This window comes from Thamnophis elegans, chromosome Z (assembly GCF_009769535.1).
Source record: "Thamnophis elegans isolate rThaEle1 chromosome Z, rThaEle1.pri, whole genome shotgun sequence".
Lineage (NCBI taxonomy): Eukaryota > Metazoa > Chordata > Lepidosauria > Squamata > Colubridae > Thamnophis > Thamnophis elegans.
The window spans coordinates 44,188,603-44,208,119 of record NC_045558.1 but is presented as its reverse complement, the minus strand read 5'-3'; the positions used below and the strand labels follow the sequence as shown (position 1 = coordinate 44,208,119).

The 19,517-nt window shown below is 37.4% G+C and overlaps 1 protein-coding gene across 1 annotated transcript in view; it reads left to right on the top strand.

Annotated features, from left to right (window-relative positions):
* The window catches only part of RFTN1 (raftlin, lipid raft linker 1), a 120,767-nt gene that overhangs the window by 35,255 nt on the left and 65,995 nt on the right, over positions 1–19,517 (top strand). The window contains exon 3 of the mRNA XM_032237353.1: positions 12,396–12,582. Coding sequence (XP_032093244.1) covers positions 12,396–12,582 — 187 coding nt within the window. The remainder of the gene's footprint in view (positions 1–12,395; positions 12,583–19,517) is intronic.

The following is a 19,517-nucleotide window of genomic DNA, read 5'->3' as shown; positions in this document are numbered from 1 at the left end:
TTCAAGTAGTACTTCTTAAGCTAAGCGAATACACATACAACTAGAAATTATTGTGTCCTCAAGAATAATATATTAATTTACTCACAATATTTAGATGACTGACCATCACAATATATATAAAAAACAAAAGCAAATTGGAAGTTTCATGTTTTATCAATTTTATTTTATACTGTATGATATTCTGAAATGAGCTTCTCTATATTATAATCTTTGAAAAAATGAATGAATAACAAAAACATACATCATTTTAGGATGCATCAAAGAATCCATATTTGGTATTAGCTTGGAAAATAAATGATATAGTACATGTAATGGACATCATCATAAACATCTATCCTTGAAATTAATAGTTAATAAAGTTTCAGGGTTTTAGAAAAGTATTTAAAAATTGGCAGTATCAAACTCATTTTGCTTTACTTATAGTATGTGTTCAAGCCAGAACATCTTCAGTAAACCCTTCTTATAGGGAGAAAATAAATTTCAGCACGTGGAGATTTTCAGATAAGCTTAAAACAGACTTTAGTAATTTTGTCCAAATACACAACATTTTCCCTTTGTTATTGAGATTAGATATTCCATCTGTATGTACTTGTTTGAATTTTCTTTGTAAAAAATTGTAAAACAACAGTTGTATGTAACAGGTGGCCAACAATTTTAATTACATCTAGAATTACAATTAAAACAGTTACACAAAAAAAGATCATCAATCTCTTTATAGACCATTTTTAAGATGTTTACAATATATATTAATTGTGGTACTAAATGCCCTAGATTTTAAAGACATTGCAGTTTTTCTTATGTAATTGGAACTGGTTTCATACCATGATGTTATTTCATTTCCATTGTTTGTCATATTATAATTTGACTAACAAGCCCCTGAAATGTGATATCACAAAAATACAATATTTTACATTACATTGCTTACAAAAATATAATTTCAAAATGATAAGCAAACATGTAAAGTAATGCATGGGTGATTGTTTCTAAAGATTGCTTACTATCTAATACTCACTTATCTGTCATGCCACCCACTCTCTCAGCGAATTGATGATAGCAAAACTGACAGGAAGTGTAAAGGGTGCAGCTTGATAACAAAAAGTCAGACAATAATGAAGCATTTTATTCAGTGAACATGTGGCGAAGAACAATGAAAATAATCTTGCAAATATGTTTTAATTTTAGCTATTGATCATTTGAAAAGCTTCATCAAGGCAGTCAACCCAGCTGGTTAAAAAAAGAACCAAAGCTACAGAGAAAAGACAGATGCTCTTTCTGAGCACAGCTTTCTGAAATAAACACAATACAGTACCAAAATAAAAATTATTCTGAAACAGTTCCAAACTTCACATAACAGCAGCTTAACAAGAGACCACTTATTGTGCTATTCTTTCCCTCTTCTCTTTTCTTTCTTTTTTCTTTTTAAGATGCAGAGTACAAGTAGAGGTCAGTTTGTTTTGCATTTTAATAAACAGTATGATGGGAGGTAACAAATTAATTCATACGATAACATTCTTTGTTATTCTTAGATAAGAAAACAGTTGCAAATTTAGCTAGCAAAATGTATCAGAAGCAGACTGATTTTTATTCTTTTTTCATTATTATCTGCATCATCCCTTAACTATTCAAGATTCTTTCAGTTTAATTTCTAGACTTCGTACTTTATTCATAATTTTCAGATTAATTTCTTTTGATATTTTTATTTGTAAATATGTGACATCTATGGGACTTTTCCATATTGGAATGTCTTAATCTTTTTAATATGTGAATGCTCCCTGTTATTTGAATTGAACTTTGTACAATGACTATTATGAGAACCTGGTGAGAAGTTTGTTGCTTGGCACACCTGTCAAATTTCAGCGTAATGATCAAAGATACAGTTCATATGAGAAGCTAATGAGAGTTTTCCATTGCCTTCTAAGATATTTCTTTCCTCGAGGAGAAAAAAAAGCTGTATCTGATCTTTGGAAATGTGCAGTCTTTGTACTATTTTGCATGAATTGCTGACAAGAACATTTCAGTTTACAGCTATACAGATAATTTTACTCAGGTTTGTTTCCCCCCTTCAAATGGACAGGAGCAAAAATGGTCTTTATTAAAATAGATGTATGCTTAAACATAGATAGAAAACTTAAAGATTTGGCTTGAGCTTAAATTCAAGTAGTTTTATATATTATTTCATACACAGAAATTAATAATAATACAATTATGTTTTACTCCTAATTCTTGGATATGACCTAAGCAAAGTAGATTGGATTGAAACAGTAAGACGGAGATCTATTTGAGATCAGTGGATGAGATTGTAGTGATTTGGAGTAAAGTCCTAAATCAAAATGCACTGACTAGAGAGGATGGAAGTGGAAGCAATGTCTGTCATCTGAAATCTCCATTTTAATTTTAAAGTACTTCATGCTAATTCATGATTTGCCAATAAGACTATGTCAGAACAATAGAGGGCAATATTAGAAGTGCAAAAGACAAAGCATGGAAGGTGCCACGTTATATCACATAAAATTTCCAGTCAGACTCATGAGTTGTGGAAAAAAAGAGGAGTCAAACTCTCTTAAGTATTTATTAGCATGTTGAATCCAGTAGGAGTTCCACTCCAAATTTCCTCCCTTTGAATTCTGATTTGAGACCACTTTAAATTCAGCATAGATTTGGCCAGCAAAATGTTATCTCTAGTTATTTAGAATTGGACAGTCTGTGTATGCAGATCAGTAATGTGTGACAGGGATTGTCTTTAATGGCAGATATGGTTTGTACTTCCACAATTTGTGGATATGTCCACAAGTGGTTCCACCACAAAACTGTGCTCGACTAAACCACGTCCGACTAAACTGCGTAGCTGACGTCATCAACAGGGCGACAACAGCGCGGAGACAGAAGCACGCTGTAAACCCTAAACCTAAAATTAACCCCTAAACCTAAACCTAACCCCCCTAAACCTAATCCTAAACCTAACCCTTAACCTAACCCTAATCCTAACCCTAATCCTAACCCTTAACCTAACCCTAAACCTAACCCTAAACCTAACCCTTACCTTAAGTTGAATTGGCTTGCTTTCAAATTGAATTGATTTGATTTGAATTGAATTTATTGCATTTATATGCCGCCCTTTTCCCCGAAGGGGACTCAGGGCAGCTCACAATCCAAGTCAGGGAAGGGGATACAGATAAGGGATAAAAAAGACGAACAAAACAATACACAATTTAAAAGCACACAACAACCATACCATTCGAGGGGGGGCAAAAGCTCTTTAGCCCCAGGCCTGTCGGAACAGCCAGGTTTTAAGGGCTTTGCGGAAGGCCTGGAGGGTGGTGAGGGTTCGAATCTCCTCGGGGAGCTCGTTCCAGAGGGTCGGAGCAGCCACAGAGAAGGCTCTCCTCCGGGTAGTCGCCAGCCGGCATTGGCCGGCGGATGGAATTCGGAGGAGGCCTAATCTGTGGGATCTAATCGGTCTATTGGAGGTAATTGGCAGCAGGCGGTCTCTCAAGTACCCAGGTCCAATACCATGAAGGGCTTTATAAGTCACGACTAGCGCCTTGAAGCGTATCTGAAGACTAATAGGCAGCCAGTGCAGCTCGCGGAGGATAGGTGTTTCGTGGGTGAACCGAGGTGCACCCACGATCGCTCGCGTGGCTGCATTCTGGACAAGCTGAAGTCTCCGAATGCTCTTCAAGGGCTGCCCCATGTAGAGCACGTTGCAGTAGTCCAGTCTAGAGGTCACAAGGACACGAGTGACTGTTGTGAGCGCCTCCCGGTTCAGGTAGAGACGCAACTGGTGCACCATGGTATCCTTCTGCGAGGATTTAAAGTGCCCTTCTTTCTCCGCGCTGGCTGTTGTCGCCCTGTTGATGACGTCAGTGACGCGGTTTAATCGGGCGCGGCTTAGTCGAGTGCGGATTTGACGGGTCACGTCCACAAGTCACCAGGTGATGCATTCAATTTGAGGCTTTTAAGTTTATCTTATCTTGCACTATTTTAAGTCTTGTTCACTGCTAAAATCAATTTGTCCCTGGTTTGCTCTTATATACACTGTGCAGTTTCAAGGCCTTTGTGAACCACAAAAAAGATTTGGAGGGCAGGTGCTGATTATGGACTGCTCATTCCTGATTTAAAATTTCAGCTGCTTAGCTGGTAATAAACAATGGCCTTTTACTGTTCCAGAAATGGTAATATAGTAGAATTCTTCTATAACATATTGGATTTGTTGAAATTAATAAAAGATTTTGAAGATGTAACTTATTACACAAGTTAACTTTGTATAGCAGAGAGCTAGTGGTTGGACTATTTTCAAGCGTATTTGTATGTTGTATTGATTATTGTTATTGGTCACCTTGAGAGTTGAAGAAAAATAGAATAGGAGGATAATATGTGATATGTTTCAAAAATTGCCTACTATCTCTCTCTAATAGGGTAGCATTGAAAAATGACCTATACCAAGTACATGGAGATTGGCATAGAATCATAGGCCTGGGAGGGATCTTGGACATCTTCTAGTATAACCCCTGCTCAAGGCAGGAGATCTTATTCCATCCCAGACAAATAGTTGCTCAATCTTTTCTTGAAAACCACCAAGGATGGGGCACTCACAACTCTGGGAGGCAAGCTGTTCCACTGACTTATTGTTCTCACTTTCAAGAAGTTTCTGCTTTATGGGTAGCTTTCAGTCATAGCTTTGAACATTTGAACATTGGGCATTATCTAATAAAATGAAATTCAATGGTGAAAAGAATAAGATTCTACATTTAGGCAAGAAAAACGAAATGCACAGGCACAGTATAGGTGGTACCTTGCTCAATAGTAATAAATGTGAGAGGGATCTTGGAGTCCTAGTGGACAACCATTTAAATATGAGCCAGCCATGTGCAGCAGCTGCCAAAAAAGCCAACACAGTTGTAGGCTACATAAACAAAGGGTTGGTTGGTTGGTTGGTTGGTTGGTTGGTTGGTTTATTGGATTTATATGCCACCCTTCTCCCAAGGACTTAGGGTGGTGTACAACATTAAAAAAACACATATTACAAAAGTTAAAAAAAAAAATTAAATATAATATCCCAAACCAACCAATTAGGATTAACAATAACTTTTTTAAAAAATGATTAAAATTAAGAATGATCAATAATTTATTTTGTTTTGTTCAGGCCAGGCTGGCTTGCTGGAAAAGCCAACTTTTTAGGGCGCGTCGGAAGGACCAGAGGTCGGGGATTATACGAAGCTCCGGGGGCAGCTCATTCCAGAGGGAAGGCGCTCCCACAGAGAAGGCTCTCCCCCTGGGGGTCGCTAGCTGACACTGTCTGGCCGACGGCACCCTAAGGAGGCCAACTCTGTGGGATCGCACTGGACGGTGGGAGGCTACTGGTGGCAGTAGGTGATCTCACAGGTATCCTGGGCCTAAGCCATGGAGCGTGTTAAAGATCATAATTAGTACCTTGAATTGCACCTGGAAGACAACTGGCCACCAGTGCAGGCCACCTAAAAGGGGTGTAACATGGGAGCACTTAGGTGCCCCCATGATAACCCGTGCAGCAGCATTCTGGATCAGTTGAAGCCTCCAGGTGCTCTTCAAGGGCAGCCCCATGTAGAGAGTGTTACGGTAGTCCAGGCGAGAAAGGACGAGGGCATGAGTGACTGTGCACAGAGCATCCCGATCCAGGAAAGGGCGCAACTGACGTACCAGGCGAACCTGGTAAAAGGCCCCCCTGGTCACAGCCGTCAGGTGTTCTTCTAAACTAAGCCGCGTATCCAGGAGGACACCCAGAATGCGGGCCCTCTCAGAGGGGGCTAAAATTTCTCCCCCTATCATCAAAGATGGAACAAGATGCACAAATTGGGATGATGGAAACCACAGCAACTCAGTCTTGGAGGGATTGAGCTTGAGCCTGTTCCTCCCCATCCATATCTGCATAGCCTCCAGGCATTGGGCCATCACGTCGAGGGCATCGTTTGGGTGGTTTGGGTAGAGATGAAAAGTTGGGTATCATTAGCATATTGATACCGTACCCCCAAACCACAGATGATCTCACCCAGTGGTTTCATATATATGTTGAACAGGAGGGGTGAGAGAACTGACCTCTGGGGCACCCCACAAGTGACGTGCCTCGGGGTCAATCCCTGCCCTCCAGTCAACACAAACTGCGACCGATCTGACAGGTAGGAGGAGAACCACCATAAAACAGTGCCCCCACTCCCAACCCCCCCAAGTCGTCACAGTAGAATACCATGGTCGATGGTGTCGAAAGTCGCTGAGAGGTCTAATAAGACCAGGACGGAGGAGCAGCCCCTGTCCCGGGCCCGCCAGAGATCATCGACCAATGCGACCAATGCCGTCTCCGTGCTGTATCCGAGCCTGAAACCCGACTGAAACAGATCCAGGTAGACAGCTTCATCCAGGAACCGGGGAAGCTGATGTGCTACCACACTCTCAACAACCTTCGCTACAAAGTGAAGGTTGGAGACCGGATGATAGTTGGCTAAAGAAGCTGGGTCCAGGGAAGACTTCTTGAGGAGGGGCCTCACCACTGCCTCCTTCAAGGCGGTGGGAAAGAACCCCTCTCTCAATGAAGCGTTGGTAATTGCCTGGAGCCAGCCTCGTGTCACCTCCCGGGAAGCCGAAACTAACCAAGAGGGACACGGGTCCAGCACACAAGTGGCAGCACTGCGTCTCCCCATAATCCTGTCCATGCCCTTGGGGGTCACAGGGTCAAACTCATCCCAGATAGTCCACAAGATTCATCCCCGTCGACTTGCCCGAATCTACCCAGTCAGAGTCCAAGCCTGTCCAGATCTGAGTGATTTTATCCTGCAGATACTGAACAAATTATTCTGCCCTACCCTGCAAGGGGTCTTTCCCAGTTCCTTGGGAATAGAATCAAGATCACGTGAAGTGTTAATACCATTTTATAATGCCTTGGTAAGGCCACACTTGGAATACTGCATCCAGGTTTGGTCGCCACAATGTAAAAAAGATGTGGAGACTATAGAAAGAGTGCAGAGAAGAGCAACATTAGGGGACTGGAGACTAAAACATATGAAGAACGGTTGCAGGAACTGGGTATGTCTAGTTTAATGAAAAGAAGAACCAGGGGAGACATGATAGCAGTGTTCCAATATCTCAGGGGTTGCTACAAAGAAGAGGGAATCAAACTATTCTCCAGGGCACCTGAGGGTAGAACAAGAAGCAGTGGGTGGAAACTAATCAAGGAGAGGAGCAACTTAGAACTGAGGAGACATTTCCTGACAGAACAATTAATCAGTGGAACAAATTGCTTCCAGAAGTTGTGAATAAATTGTTACAATTACCATTTACTTTCTCTTTTGGCTCAGATCACTGTGTAATATGCAAACTGATAATTAAAATACCAAGGTTTTCTTGGTTTTCTCTAAGCTTGGTCATTTACTTGCAGACGACCCACATTAGTTCACAATTTCTGAGAAATTCTTGATGTATGGCAATGTTATTATTTTTAGAGATTGTGTTGGTTGTGCTGTATTGGCTTGTTTGGTTGCCAAACAAGTTAACAGTAAACAGTCCAACCAAAGAACCTCTACAACTACCCCAGAGCAAGCTATTAGAATATAAACTGAGAGCAAACCCCACTCCCTACTAGAACTAATGATGTTACTAGTTTGGGTAATGAAAGAAAACAACCAAGCTTGGAGAGCACAGAGGACTCTTCTCCTTAACCCTGAGCTACAGATATTCTCCTTTATTAATTAAACTACCAATGTATCTTTTCTTATCAATATTTTTATACCAAAGTATTCATGGGGTAAGCAGGGAGAGAAAGAAATTTAGCTGTTGTTAATAAAATCTTTATCTAAATTATTTATAATACAATACAATAGCAGAGTTGGAAGGGACCTTGGAGGTCTTCTAATCCAACCCTCTGCCTAGGCAGGAAACCCTATACCATTCCAGACAAATGGCTATCCAACATCTTCTTAAAGTGCTGGGGCATTTATTTTTTCTGGCACAGGTGAGAAAAGAAAATTGAAACATTGTTTTTATAATCAATATTATTATAAGTTTTAAAAAACCTGACGTTTGGCTGAGGTTTAGAGTATGTATCTACCACTCTACGGCTCTGCACAGCTTTTCATGGGGAGGGACAAATACAAATTTTAGAAACTCGTATTGAGGCTTGGAAGTTATATGGAGATTATTCTTCTTTCTCATCAGAAACCCTGTATTATCCAATCCAAAGCAAATTCTAAATTTTATTTGACAATTTAATTATATTAAAAATTAGAATTTGATGACCATATTTGGATAGATTCGTTGACCAATAAATAGGAGCTATATCTGAACATTTTAGGTTGTAGGAGCAAGGTAATAAAATTAAAGAATCTTCACAATGAAATGTGAATTCTCTTGGCATTCAATTTTATGGCTACATTTGCACTGTTCCTTTCCCTTTTCATATAAGATTCTGTGTTAGGGACGTACACTGTGATCTCCCTAAAGCATTGTTAATTTTAGCAGGATGGCACCATCATATATACTTAAACAATTTATTTGAAGTTTTACAAGCATTTAAAAAATCATTAATATGTAACAAAAAAGAAGTGAAACTCTGTTAGTTTCACTTCTTTAAAAAAAAAAAAACCTGGAAACAAAGTGAAGAAAATATAAGCATTGATAATTACTTTTATAACAACATCTATTCACAAAACCGTTGTATGTGATACGAGAAACATTTTGGCTTATTTTATTTCTAAAAATGGTCCCTGATTCACATGAGGTAGCATTTAATTGGTAGTTCCAGGGTTTCATTATTTCTAACTTTCATTATAATAGCTTAGGTCTGTCTATACAATATTTTTCTGATGGCTGCTATACAGTTACAATACAAAAGAACTCATAGGCAATTCTTGCTTAACAACCATTCATTCAGTTGCCATTTGAAGTTACAGCAATGCTGAATGAATGGTACTTAGACCCAGTCCCTGAAGTTAACGTTTATTGCAGCAGCTGTCCAATCATGTGATAAAAATTTGGACATTTGGTGGCTTACTCACACGTACAATCACAGGGGTGCTTCAACAACCTCCTCCATTTTTCTCCCCACTCCATCTCTGACCTATTGTTCACTCTTCACAGTGACATTCCTTGAAATGGTAACATTGGGGCTAATGTAGTTGGGCCTTCAGCAGTCATAACCAGCTGCCACTGTCTTCGGGCTTCTAATTCAGTGCCAATGCCACTGGCATTGCTGCTAAAGTATTACCCCGAGCCCTTTGTTGCAGCCAGCGAGCTCTGCACCCCATTATTAAGTTCCAGCCATTCTCATTGCCCTTTACTTCACACACCCTGCTATGCCCAGCTGACTTTTGGTGTGTTCCTTCCAGTGCTGATAAAGCACACTAGCCTAACTTTTATATGAGGTAGCTGCTGGCTACTCTAGACCTTCCTAAGGCCATGCACACCTTTCTCCAAATATTACAGACTGTTGACATGGCATTTGATAAATCCCCTTTGATTGCAAGCTTGGGTGAAGTTTATTGTTTATATACATACAATATTCTAACCAGTAGGTGATGCCTGAAGCATGGTTTGAAATTATATATGAAATTATATATGAAATTATACATATATACATATATACATATATACATATATACATATATACATATATACATATATACATATATACATATATACATATATACATATATACATATATACATCAGCACAAATACAACAAATGTAACAAAGGCAACAGTAAAAATATTGGGTTTCTGTCGTGATGGACTCTTGTGACGAGCCGATAGACAGATAATGGAAGCAGTTAGCTTCCTCCCATAATTGGGGCATACCAGGGGTTGTGACACTATATATATATATATATATATATATATATATATATATATATATATATGTATGTATGTATGTATGTATGTATGTATGTATGTATGTATGTATATGTATATGTATATATGTACACACACACACACACACACACACACCAGGGGTTGTGACACTATCTGTCTGTCTGTCTGTCTGTCTGTCTATCTATCTATCTATCTATCTATCTATATATATATATATGTTACATTTATGCTGATAAATAAATAAAGGGAGACTAGTATAGATCTATTTCAAGCTATTTAGCTCTCATCAGCTAGCCACACCCTTGTTGGGAATCGAACCTGTGCTCTATTGCCTCTTAGGCAGATGTGTTAACCATGAGCTACAGAGCTCCACTCCTTATCAGCCAGCCAGGGTGAGAGGTATATATTTAAAGTCACAACCCCTGGTATGCCCAAATATGGGAGGAAGGTCACACTTCCACTCTCTGTCTTCGGCTCATCACAAGAGACCATCCAGACAGAGACCCAATATTTTTTACTGTTGCCTTTTTGTTACATTTATTATATTTATGCTGATAAATAAATAAAGGGAGACTAGTATAGATCTATTTCAAGCTATTTAGCTCTCATCAGCTAGCCACACCCTTGTTGGGAATCGAACCTGTGCTCTATTGCCTCTTAGGCAGATGTGTTAACCATGAGCTACAGAGCTCGACTCCTTATCAGCCAGCCAGGGTGAGAGGTATATATTTAAAGTCACAACTATATAATATAATATATACACGCACACACACACACACACACACACACACCAGGGGTTGTGACACTATATATATATATATATATATATATATATATATATATATATATATATATATATATATATATTATGTGTGTGTGTGTGTGTGTGTGTGTGTGTGTGTGTGTGTCACAACCCTGGTATGCCCCAATTATGGGAGGAAGCTATATATATATATGTATATACATTCTGCGCTTACATGTTTCTTCTATGGTTAGAGGAGCAAACCAGTAGTGGGTTCCTACCGGTTTGGCCGAACCGATATCTTGTTTTTCAGTTCTGTGCATGATCAGAACAATTTTAATTGCACTGCAATTAAACTTGTTGATAAATGAAGTCGTTGAGACTTTATGTGGGCGCAGGTCGACTGGGCACTGTTTACAATCTGGTGGCAGCCATTCCATAATAGACTTTTACTGCAAATCCCTTTCCCCTTCAATATAAGATCCTACTCCAAATCATAAAGGGAGCTCAGGCACTAGCAGGATTTCAGTTAGTTGGCTGAAAAATTATGATTTGTGTCAGATTGAACTTAGATATTGTATCAAAGATAATACAATTTTGTGAAATATATTTGGTGTCTTTCAGAATTCCTAAAGCGTGGGATTGCTTTTTTCACATATATTGAATAACATGTAAAATATGTTAATAATTATATCTGCCACAATCATAAGATTCTGTGGGGATCATTTAGGGTTGCCCAGACAAATTAGCAAATTTTTACCAGGCATTTTTTCTGTAGTTTTTAGTATGAAAACCAGCTGTTTTTCTACCAACTTTTAGTGGTCCAATTTGGAGATCTTTTTATTGAAGGGTGAAATCTAGAAATAGGCTGAAGCTTTCTTATCACAGTAGAGGGAAATTGGTGACATTCTGTAGTTTAAATTTTTAGCAATTGAGTGAGTAATATAAATAACATGTTCTCCAATTCCATTGAACCCTTAGTTAATTTCCAAGATGTTATATGTCTGTTCTTTGCAGCCCGGAAAAAAAGAACAGGGTATCAGAAAAAAGAGAAAACGCAGGTCAGAGAGAGAAATGGTGCTCTTACCTAATGGAGTCTATTGTCATCCGTAAGCTTGCTTCAGCATTGCCCATTACATTGCCACAACAGCTGTTTTATATGCTCACACAGAATGTGACATGGTACTTCATGATGTTTATCAATTTTATTTGTTGATATCAACAGCAGATATTTTAAATTTCAGTGCTGGGGTATTTTATTTCAGTATGTGGTTTTAAAAATTGGATCACTGAAAATGTTACTATTTTCTATTTTTAAGATCAGCTTATATCAGTGGGACTCAGTGGTTCAGTGGCTAAGATGCTGAGCTTGTCAATCAGAGAGGTCGGCGGTTGGAATCGCTAGTGTTGCGTAATGGAGTGAGATCCTGTTACTTGTCCCAGCTTCTGCCAACCTAGCAGTTCGAAAGCATGTAAAAATGCAAGTAGAAAAATAGGGACCACATTTGGTGGGAAGGTAACAGCATTCCATGCACCTTTGGCATTTAGTCATGCTGGCCACATGACCATGCAGACATCTTTGGACAGTGCTGCCTCTTTGACTTTGAAACGGAGATGACCACCATCTCCTAGAGTCAGAAACAACTAGCATATATGTGTGAGGGGAACCTTTACCTTTATATCAATGGGGGCTATTGTATTTCACAATGTGGCAATTTTTTGAGTTTTCTGTACTGATTAAAATACTTGTACAGGTTTAAAATATTAATAATTGTAGAGAATAATTCAAGTTTATTGATAAATCTACCTTTTTGTTCCAGCGGAGTTACGAAGATCAGCAATAATCAAGCTGTCTTCTTTACGTGATCTTCCACTTAAACTGCAAGACTTCTACTATCAGGGCTTTCGCTTGGCTGCTATCTATCCTTTTCTGCAGCCATCTAATAAGAATGAGAAGATAATTCAGGAGCAAATCTTCAGGGCTGTACTGATCAAGAAAATGGAAAGGTAAATCTCTTTTGAGGAAGTGGGAATAAAAATTGACAAGGAGAGTTCCTGCTGAGTTTTGACCCAGGTTGGAAATTATAGCAGTGTTCCGTTACTATTTATTGCATCAACATTTCTATAGGCTGTTTAGGAATCTGTAGATTGGCCGAATTATCTGAGGATAACAAACTGAAAATGTGTTTCTCATTTGAATCAACTTTGGACATAAAGTTAGGAGAAATTTCTTGTATATTTTGTTTCTTATTGTGACAGTATTTAGTTAGTACAGCTTGAAAAAGCATTTTGCTCTTGAATATTTTCATTGTGTCTTTATTAGTATGCAATACTATTAAAACAGAAATGAAAATGTTTCATATTCCATGTCAATAAGACCATCTTTCAATCAACAATTTTATAATGCTGTATCAGCATATATCTATTTTTTTTAAATAGGGAAAACAGTTGTCTTTTATTTCTGTAAGAACAGTGAATGTTGATAATTGCAATGTTCAGTGATCATGAGAAATTTGGAAAATTCAGTGAAACTTGAGAATTTGATAAACCACATTTTTTATACCAATAATCTAGAAAATCTTCCTAATAATTTTTTGGGATAAAAGATACACATTTTGGCAGTGTCAAGAATTAATTTTTAGGGTGATAAATACAATCTGTATTTCACCTGTGCTAGTAAAAGAAGAATTATATATTTTATTGCTGTTTGAAGGAAAAGATGAAAATACAAAAAATAAGAACTATTAATCTTTTATAAAAATAATTCTAAACTCCACATTGACTAACTTTCATGTGTTGATATTGATTCATATTCAGACTCTTATTTATTTACACAGTCTGTAACCTATGTAGATATAAGATGTTAGATGATATATTACCGAAGTAGAAGAACCACACAAGGTAATACCTGAAGTAATAACAGAATACATAAAGCAAGTTCGGATGGACAGTTTTCTGGTTTTAAAAAAAGAACTCTTAACTACCAAATTAAGTAGAAAACCGTGGTTTTCACTTGAGGTGGTTTTCACAAGAAAACCTATGGTTTATAACAGTTACATGTATGGTTATGGGTTATAGACATGGTTTCCTATATTTACTTGTGTTTCGGCATGCATATTTTCTAATGAAAAAATGATAGGAATATATTTTATTATGATTTATTTATTCAGAACATTCTGACTAAAAAGGATTCCTCTCATTCAAAGAGGGAACCCTGCTTCTCAGTTTTCAGTCCCTCTTAGTTAACACATCAAAGAAAATACAAGAGAAAAGTTGACTGGACAGGACAAAAGTAACCCCTTCTTTTCATAGAAAATCAGTTACCTTGGGTCAAAAGTGTTACATATTTGCAGTCTTTAATATCATACCTGCTCATTTAAATGAATTTTGAGAAAAGCAGTGATGTAAAATTTAGGATGTTAATGAGGGGGGGAAAGTCATAAGATTATTTGAAGTTCTTGGAGAGAGAAACCAAATATCAATTAGTGCTAACAAGCTCTCTTATAAGAAGATAAATACTGGATATCTTATCCTGACCTGTGGAACAAAGACAGTTTTCTAACTTTTAATTTAAGAATGTTAGAAGTTATCAGTCAAACTATTAACATCATTTAAAAAGAAGAATAAGTTGAATTAAAATACAAAATAAGTATATTAGTAAGTACATTTGACAAAGCCCATGTTGGTACTACAAAGACCATTCTATGGCTCTCATTTCATCAGCCATTTTTATGGTTATCTGTTGAAATAAAGCATTTTGCATCTTGTATTGTTAGGATTTTCTGTAATATAGAACTAAGTATTTTCAGTTAAATTGCTTAATTAGGAAGCATTTTAGCTAACAATATACAGTTTTAAAAGCTGTAAAATTGTTTGCAATGTTAGACTAGTTATAAATTGGATGATAATAAACATGTCTAATTCCAATATTTTGTTGAAGAGCCTACAGTTAGTGAAGATGTTTGTTTGTAACTAAAAACAAACATTATTGAAGGCTCAGGTATAAGTGCAAATTCATTAAGCAGCAATTTTATGTCCTTTAAATGTAGTTAAAATTTCCTGCTATGCTTTAAAAAGTTTTTATCCTTCATATGTCTGACACAGTTTGTTTTGAAACTACTACATACAGGGTGCAATTTTCCAAAAGCATTTGTTTTTAACAGTGCCCCTATGTTCCTATGGCCCTCTTTCTAGCTATAGCTCATTTTTCATCTATCGTCATCTGCAATAGTTCCATATTAGAACAGGAATCATTTGATTTTGATGTTTTTTTTTTAAACAGAGAAATGTATGTGTAATGTAACTTTTGAAATAATATGTGCTGGTGCTAGTATTTTACTTTTTGTTCTAATTTCATTTTAACATGATAGATGAACATTTAAAGCTACAGATGATTTAAGTTCATAACTGAACCCAAAATTTCTGTAGCTGAGCAAGGCAGTTGTTAAGTGAGTTTTTCCCCATTTTACAAATCATGTAATCATTAAGTGAATCTGGCTTCCCCTATTGATTTTAATTGTTAAAATGGTTACCACATTTCACATTTACAACCATTGCATTATCCCAGTGTCATTACATCATAATTAGGGCACTTGGTAGGTGGTGTGTATTTATGGGACAATGCAACTGTCATAAATACACATCAAATAACAAGCATCCTAATTGTGATCTCATGACCCTGGGATGATGCAATAGTTGTAAGTGTGAAATTTGTATTCACTAAAAATCAACGACAATTTGTATTACGTTTGTATTTTGGAGAATACTTACTGAAACTAGTGATGATCATGATACAATTTTAGAGAATTGTATGAATTTACTAAGTTGATTATTTGAATTCAATTGACTTTGGAAACAGATGATTATATGAATTCTGAAAGACTCAGTTCAAAGAATTCATGAGCTTATTTTATAGGATTCACCTGGTGTAGTATTTTTCAAACTTGGCAACTTTAAGATGTGTGTACTTCAACTGACTGCTGGTAGGATAATTCTAGAAGTTGAAATACACATCACTTAAATTTGCCAGGTTTGAAAATATTAATTTGTAAACTACTTGGAGCTTTTTGAAACTGAGCAGTATATAAATTGCAGTAATAAATAGTAAAATAAAAAGTTTTCAGTGTAATTGTGGCATGTTGTACATATTGCTAAACTACATACTTTTTAATTTAGTTTCCCTCAAGCTGGAATATTCTCCAGATGTATGTATTTTAACTTCCAAAACTTTCAGTCAGCATCTTCCCATAACCTGAAGATGGTCAAATCCAGAAAGATTCTTCTAGTAGAATGAGATGTTATTAATACTATTAATAATTCAATATTAATTATTAACTCAAAGATACTCATAATAGGAAGTTTAATAAAAACAAAAAGGTTGAAGCGTAAGGCTTTCAAATTCAAAGTCATTCCAACTATAGTATCATAGCCAGTAATACATTTTAAAGCAAATTAAAATATGATTTATTTTTTTGAATCTTTTGCATCAGGCAATTTTTTCTTTCATCTTCTGATTATTTCTGAATCATACTGTGAATTTTCTTAATTTTTTATTGTCTTTGATTGAATAATTATTAGTACATCATTTGCCATTTAATTCTATATGAAACTTTGTTCATGAACAAAGAAAACTAAGTTATAGACAATCCTGTTTTTACTTCAATATTCCACATACAGACTCTCTCAGAAATATAAAATCACCAAGGTTTCCAGCTAAACAATCTCATTATCACCTTGTGTTTCCAAGGATTTCTGTGTAATAAGAAGCAATGCCTGATACACATACAAGGACTTGAAAGGAACTGAGGAATGATAGAAATCCAATAATTTTTAAAATTATGAAATAAGTACCAAAGTTGATGAAGTTTCAGAATTATAAAAAAATAATTTTGTTGGTGACAGGTATAAAGAAGTGGTAGATGTGAATTTTCATCGACTGCTTGTTCTCAGTGATTCTCACATGACAGAACAGATTCACACTGATTTACACTTTCAGGAAAGCCTTGAACAGAAGAGGAATTGCTAGCTAGCAGTAGCTTAATAGAATGCCCGTCTCTTTTACAATTTGATTCACTTCATGCATAAATAAAATAAAATAAAAACATGAGGAAGAGCTATAAAACTGAGAAGGAAATAAGCATAATAAAAAGGTCATTTATGGTCCCAGAGAGATATTTTGATAATCTTTTTCTGTCATCTTGTTTTTTTTATAACTAGATAATCACTTTTGTGTGTTTAATTAAATTCAACAGTTCAATTAAACATCTATTTAACAATTTCTATAAAAGCTTTAAAATGCATACAGTTTAATAGCTTTAAAAGTAAAGGTAAAGGTTCCCTTCACACATATGTGCTAGTCGTTCCTGACTCTTGGGTGTGGTGCTCATCTCCCCTACAAAACTGTCCAAAGACATCTCCGTGGTCGTGTGGCTGGCATGACTAAATGGCAAGAGCGCATGGAATGCTGTTACCTTCCCATCAACGGTGGTTCCTATTTTTTCTACTTGGATTTTTACATGCTTCCAAACTGTTATGTTGACAGAAGCTGGGACAAGTAACGAGAGCACCTGGGATTTGAACTGCTGACCTTTCTGATCGACAAGCTAAGCTGAACTAGTTTCATTTTGTGTTTTAGCAATGTATAGTTCTTGAGCATTGTGTGCTAGTGCCATGTATCCCGGCCTGTTCAATTCTTGGCCTGCTTTTCTGGATTTGGTGTGAGACAATTGAACTTGATTGCCCAGTAACTCTTGCTTGGAATCCAGACCTGTGCTATAGGTGGTTTCCAAGGACCTGTTTGAGGGGGTTTAATAAAACCTGTAGAACCCTTGCCATATGTGGAAGGATGGAGGAGTGAACAGCACATTTAGTGACCATACAAAGCTACAAATGGCACTGAAAAAAGTTATAACCATTTTTCACACTTACAAAAAGCCATAGGCGAATAGACAGCTATATAAATTCAATAAATAAATAAACTATTGCTGCATCCTCATGGTCACATGTTCATAATTCAGAAGTTTGGCAACTGATTCATATTTATGATGGTTGCAGTGTCCCGGGGTCATATGATCACTTTTTGCCACTTCCTGACGAGCAATATCAATGCGGAAGCCAGATTCACTTAACATCTGTATTACTAATTTAATAACTGTAGTGATTCATTTAACAACTGACAAAAATCATAAAATGGGACAAAAATCACTTAACAACTGTCTTATTTAACAACATACATTTTGGGTTCAATTGTGGTCATAAGCCAAGGACTACCTGTATTGGAAATATGGAATGGTGAAAGAGTTATAGAAAGTCAACTGCAATTACATAGAATATTTATTTAAAAGTAAGATTAGAAAAAAAGAATTAATTTCTTTGGAGAATAGCATTGCAGTGTTAATATTTATACACTATATTTCCAAAAGTATTCTCTCACCCATCCAAATAATCAAAATCAGGTGTTCCAATCACTTCCATGGTCACAGGTGTATAAAATCAGGTACCTAGGCATGCAGACTGTTGTTACAAACATTTGTGAAAGAATGGGCTGCTTTCAGGAGCTCAGTGAATTCCAGCGTGGAACTATGATAGGATGCCACCTGTGCAACAAATCCAGTCGTGAAATTTCCTCACTCCTAAATATTCCACAGTCAACTGTCAGCTGTATTATAAGAACATGGAAGTGTTTGGAACGACAGCAACTCAGCCACGAAGTGGTAGGCCATGTAAACTGAAGGAGCGGGGTCAGCAGATCCCGAGGCTCATAATGCGAAGAGGCCGCCAACCTTCTGCAAGTCAATCGCTACAGACCTCCAAACGTCATGTCGCCTTCAGATTAACTCAAGAACAGTGCGCAGAGAGCTTCATGGAATGGTTTTCCATGGCTGAGCAGCTGCATCCAAGCTATACATCACCAAATGCAATGAAAGCGTCAGATGCAGTGGTGTAAAGCATGCCACCACTGGACTCTAGAGCAATGGAGTCGCGTTCTCTGGAGTGACAAATCGTGCTTCTCCAACTGGCAATCTGATGGACGAGTCTGGATTTGGCGGTTACCAGGAGAACGGTACTTGTCTGACTGCATTGTGCCAAGTGTTAAATTTGGTGGAGGGGTGATTAAGGTGGGGGGTTGTTTTTCAGGAGCTGGGCTTGGCCCCTTAGTTCCAGTGAAAGGAACTCTGAATGCTTCAGCACACCAAGACATTTTGGACAATTCCATGCTCCCAACATTGTGGGAACAGTTTGGAGCTGGCCTCTTCCTCTTCCAACATGACTGTGCACCAGTGCACAAAGCAAGGTCCATAAAGACATGGATGACAGAGTCTGGTGTGGATGAACTTGACTGGCCTGCACAGAGTCCTGACCTCAACCCGATAGAACACCTTTGGGGTGAATTAGAGTGGAGACTGAGAGCCAGGCCTTCTCGTCCAACATCAGTGTGTGACCTCACAAATGCGCTTCTGGAAGAATGGTCAAAAATTCCCATAAGCACACTTCTAAACCTTGTGGACAGCCTTCCCAGAAGAGTTGAAGCTATTATAGCTGCATTGGGCGGACCGACGTCATATTGAACCCTATGGATTAGGAATGGGATGTCACTTGCAGTAAGTTCATATGCAAGTAAAGGCAGGTGAGCGAATACGTTTGGCAATATAGTGTATATCTGGAGCATTCTGCCCTTATACTATCCAGCCATCCAGACATAGGCCATTTTAACAGAATAACATAGTTGGAAGGTACCTCGGAGGTCTTCTAATGCACTGCTCTGGCAGAAAACCTATACCATTTCAGACAAATCGTTGTTCAATCAATTTTATAAATAAGGTATTTGAGCAGATTACTTAACATTGAGTCTCTGGTTTGGAATCAGAACCCAAGGATATATGATGGGGCTTGATTTTGCTGAAATTCTGGTGTCCTTGGTGGTTTTTATCCGATCATCAAAT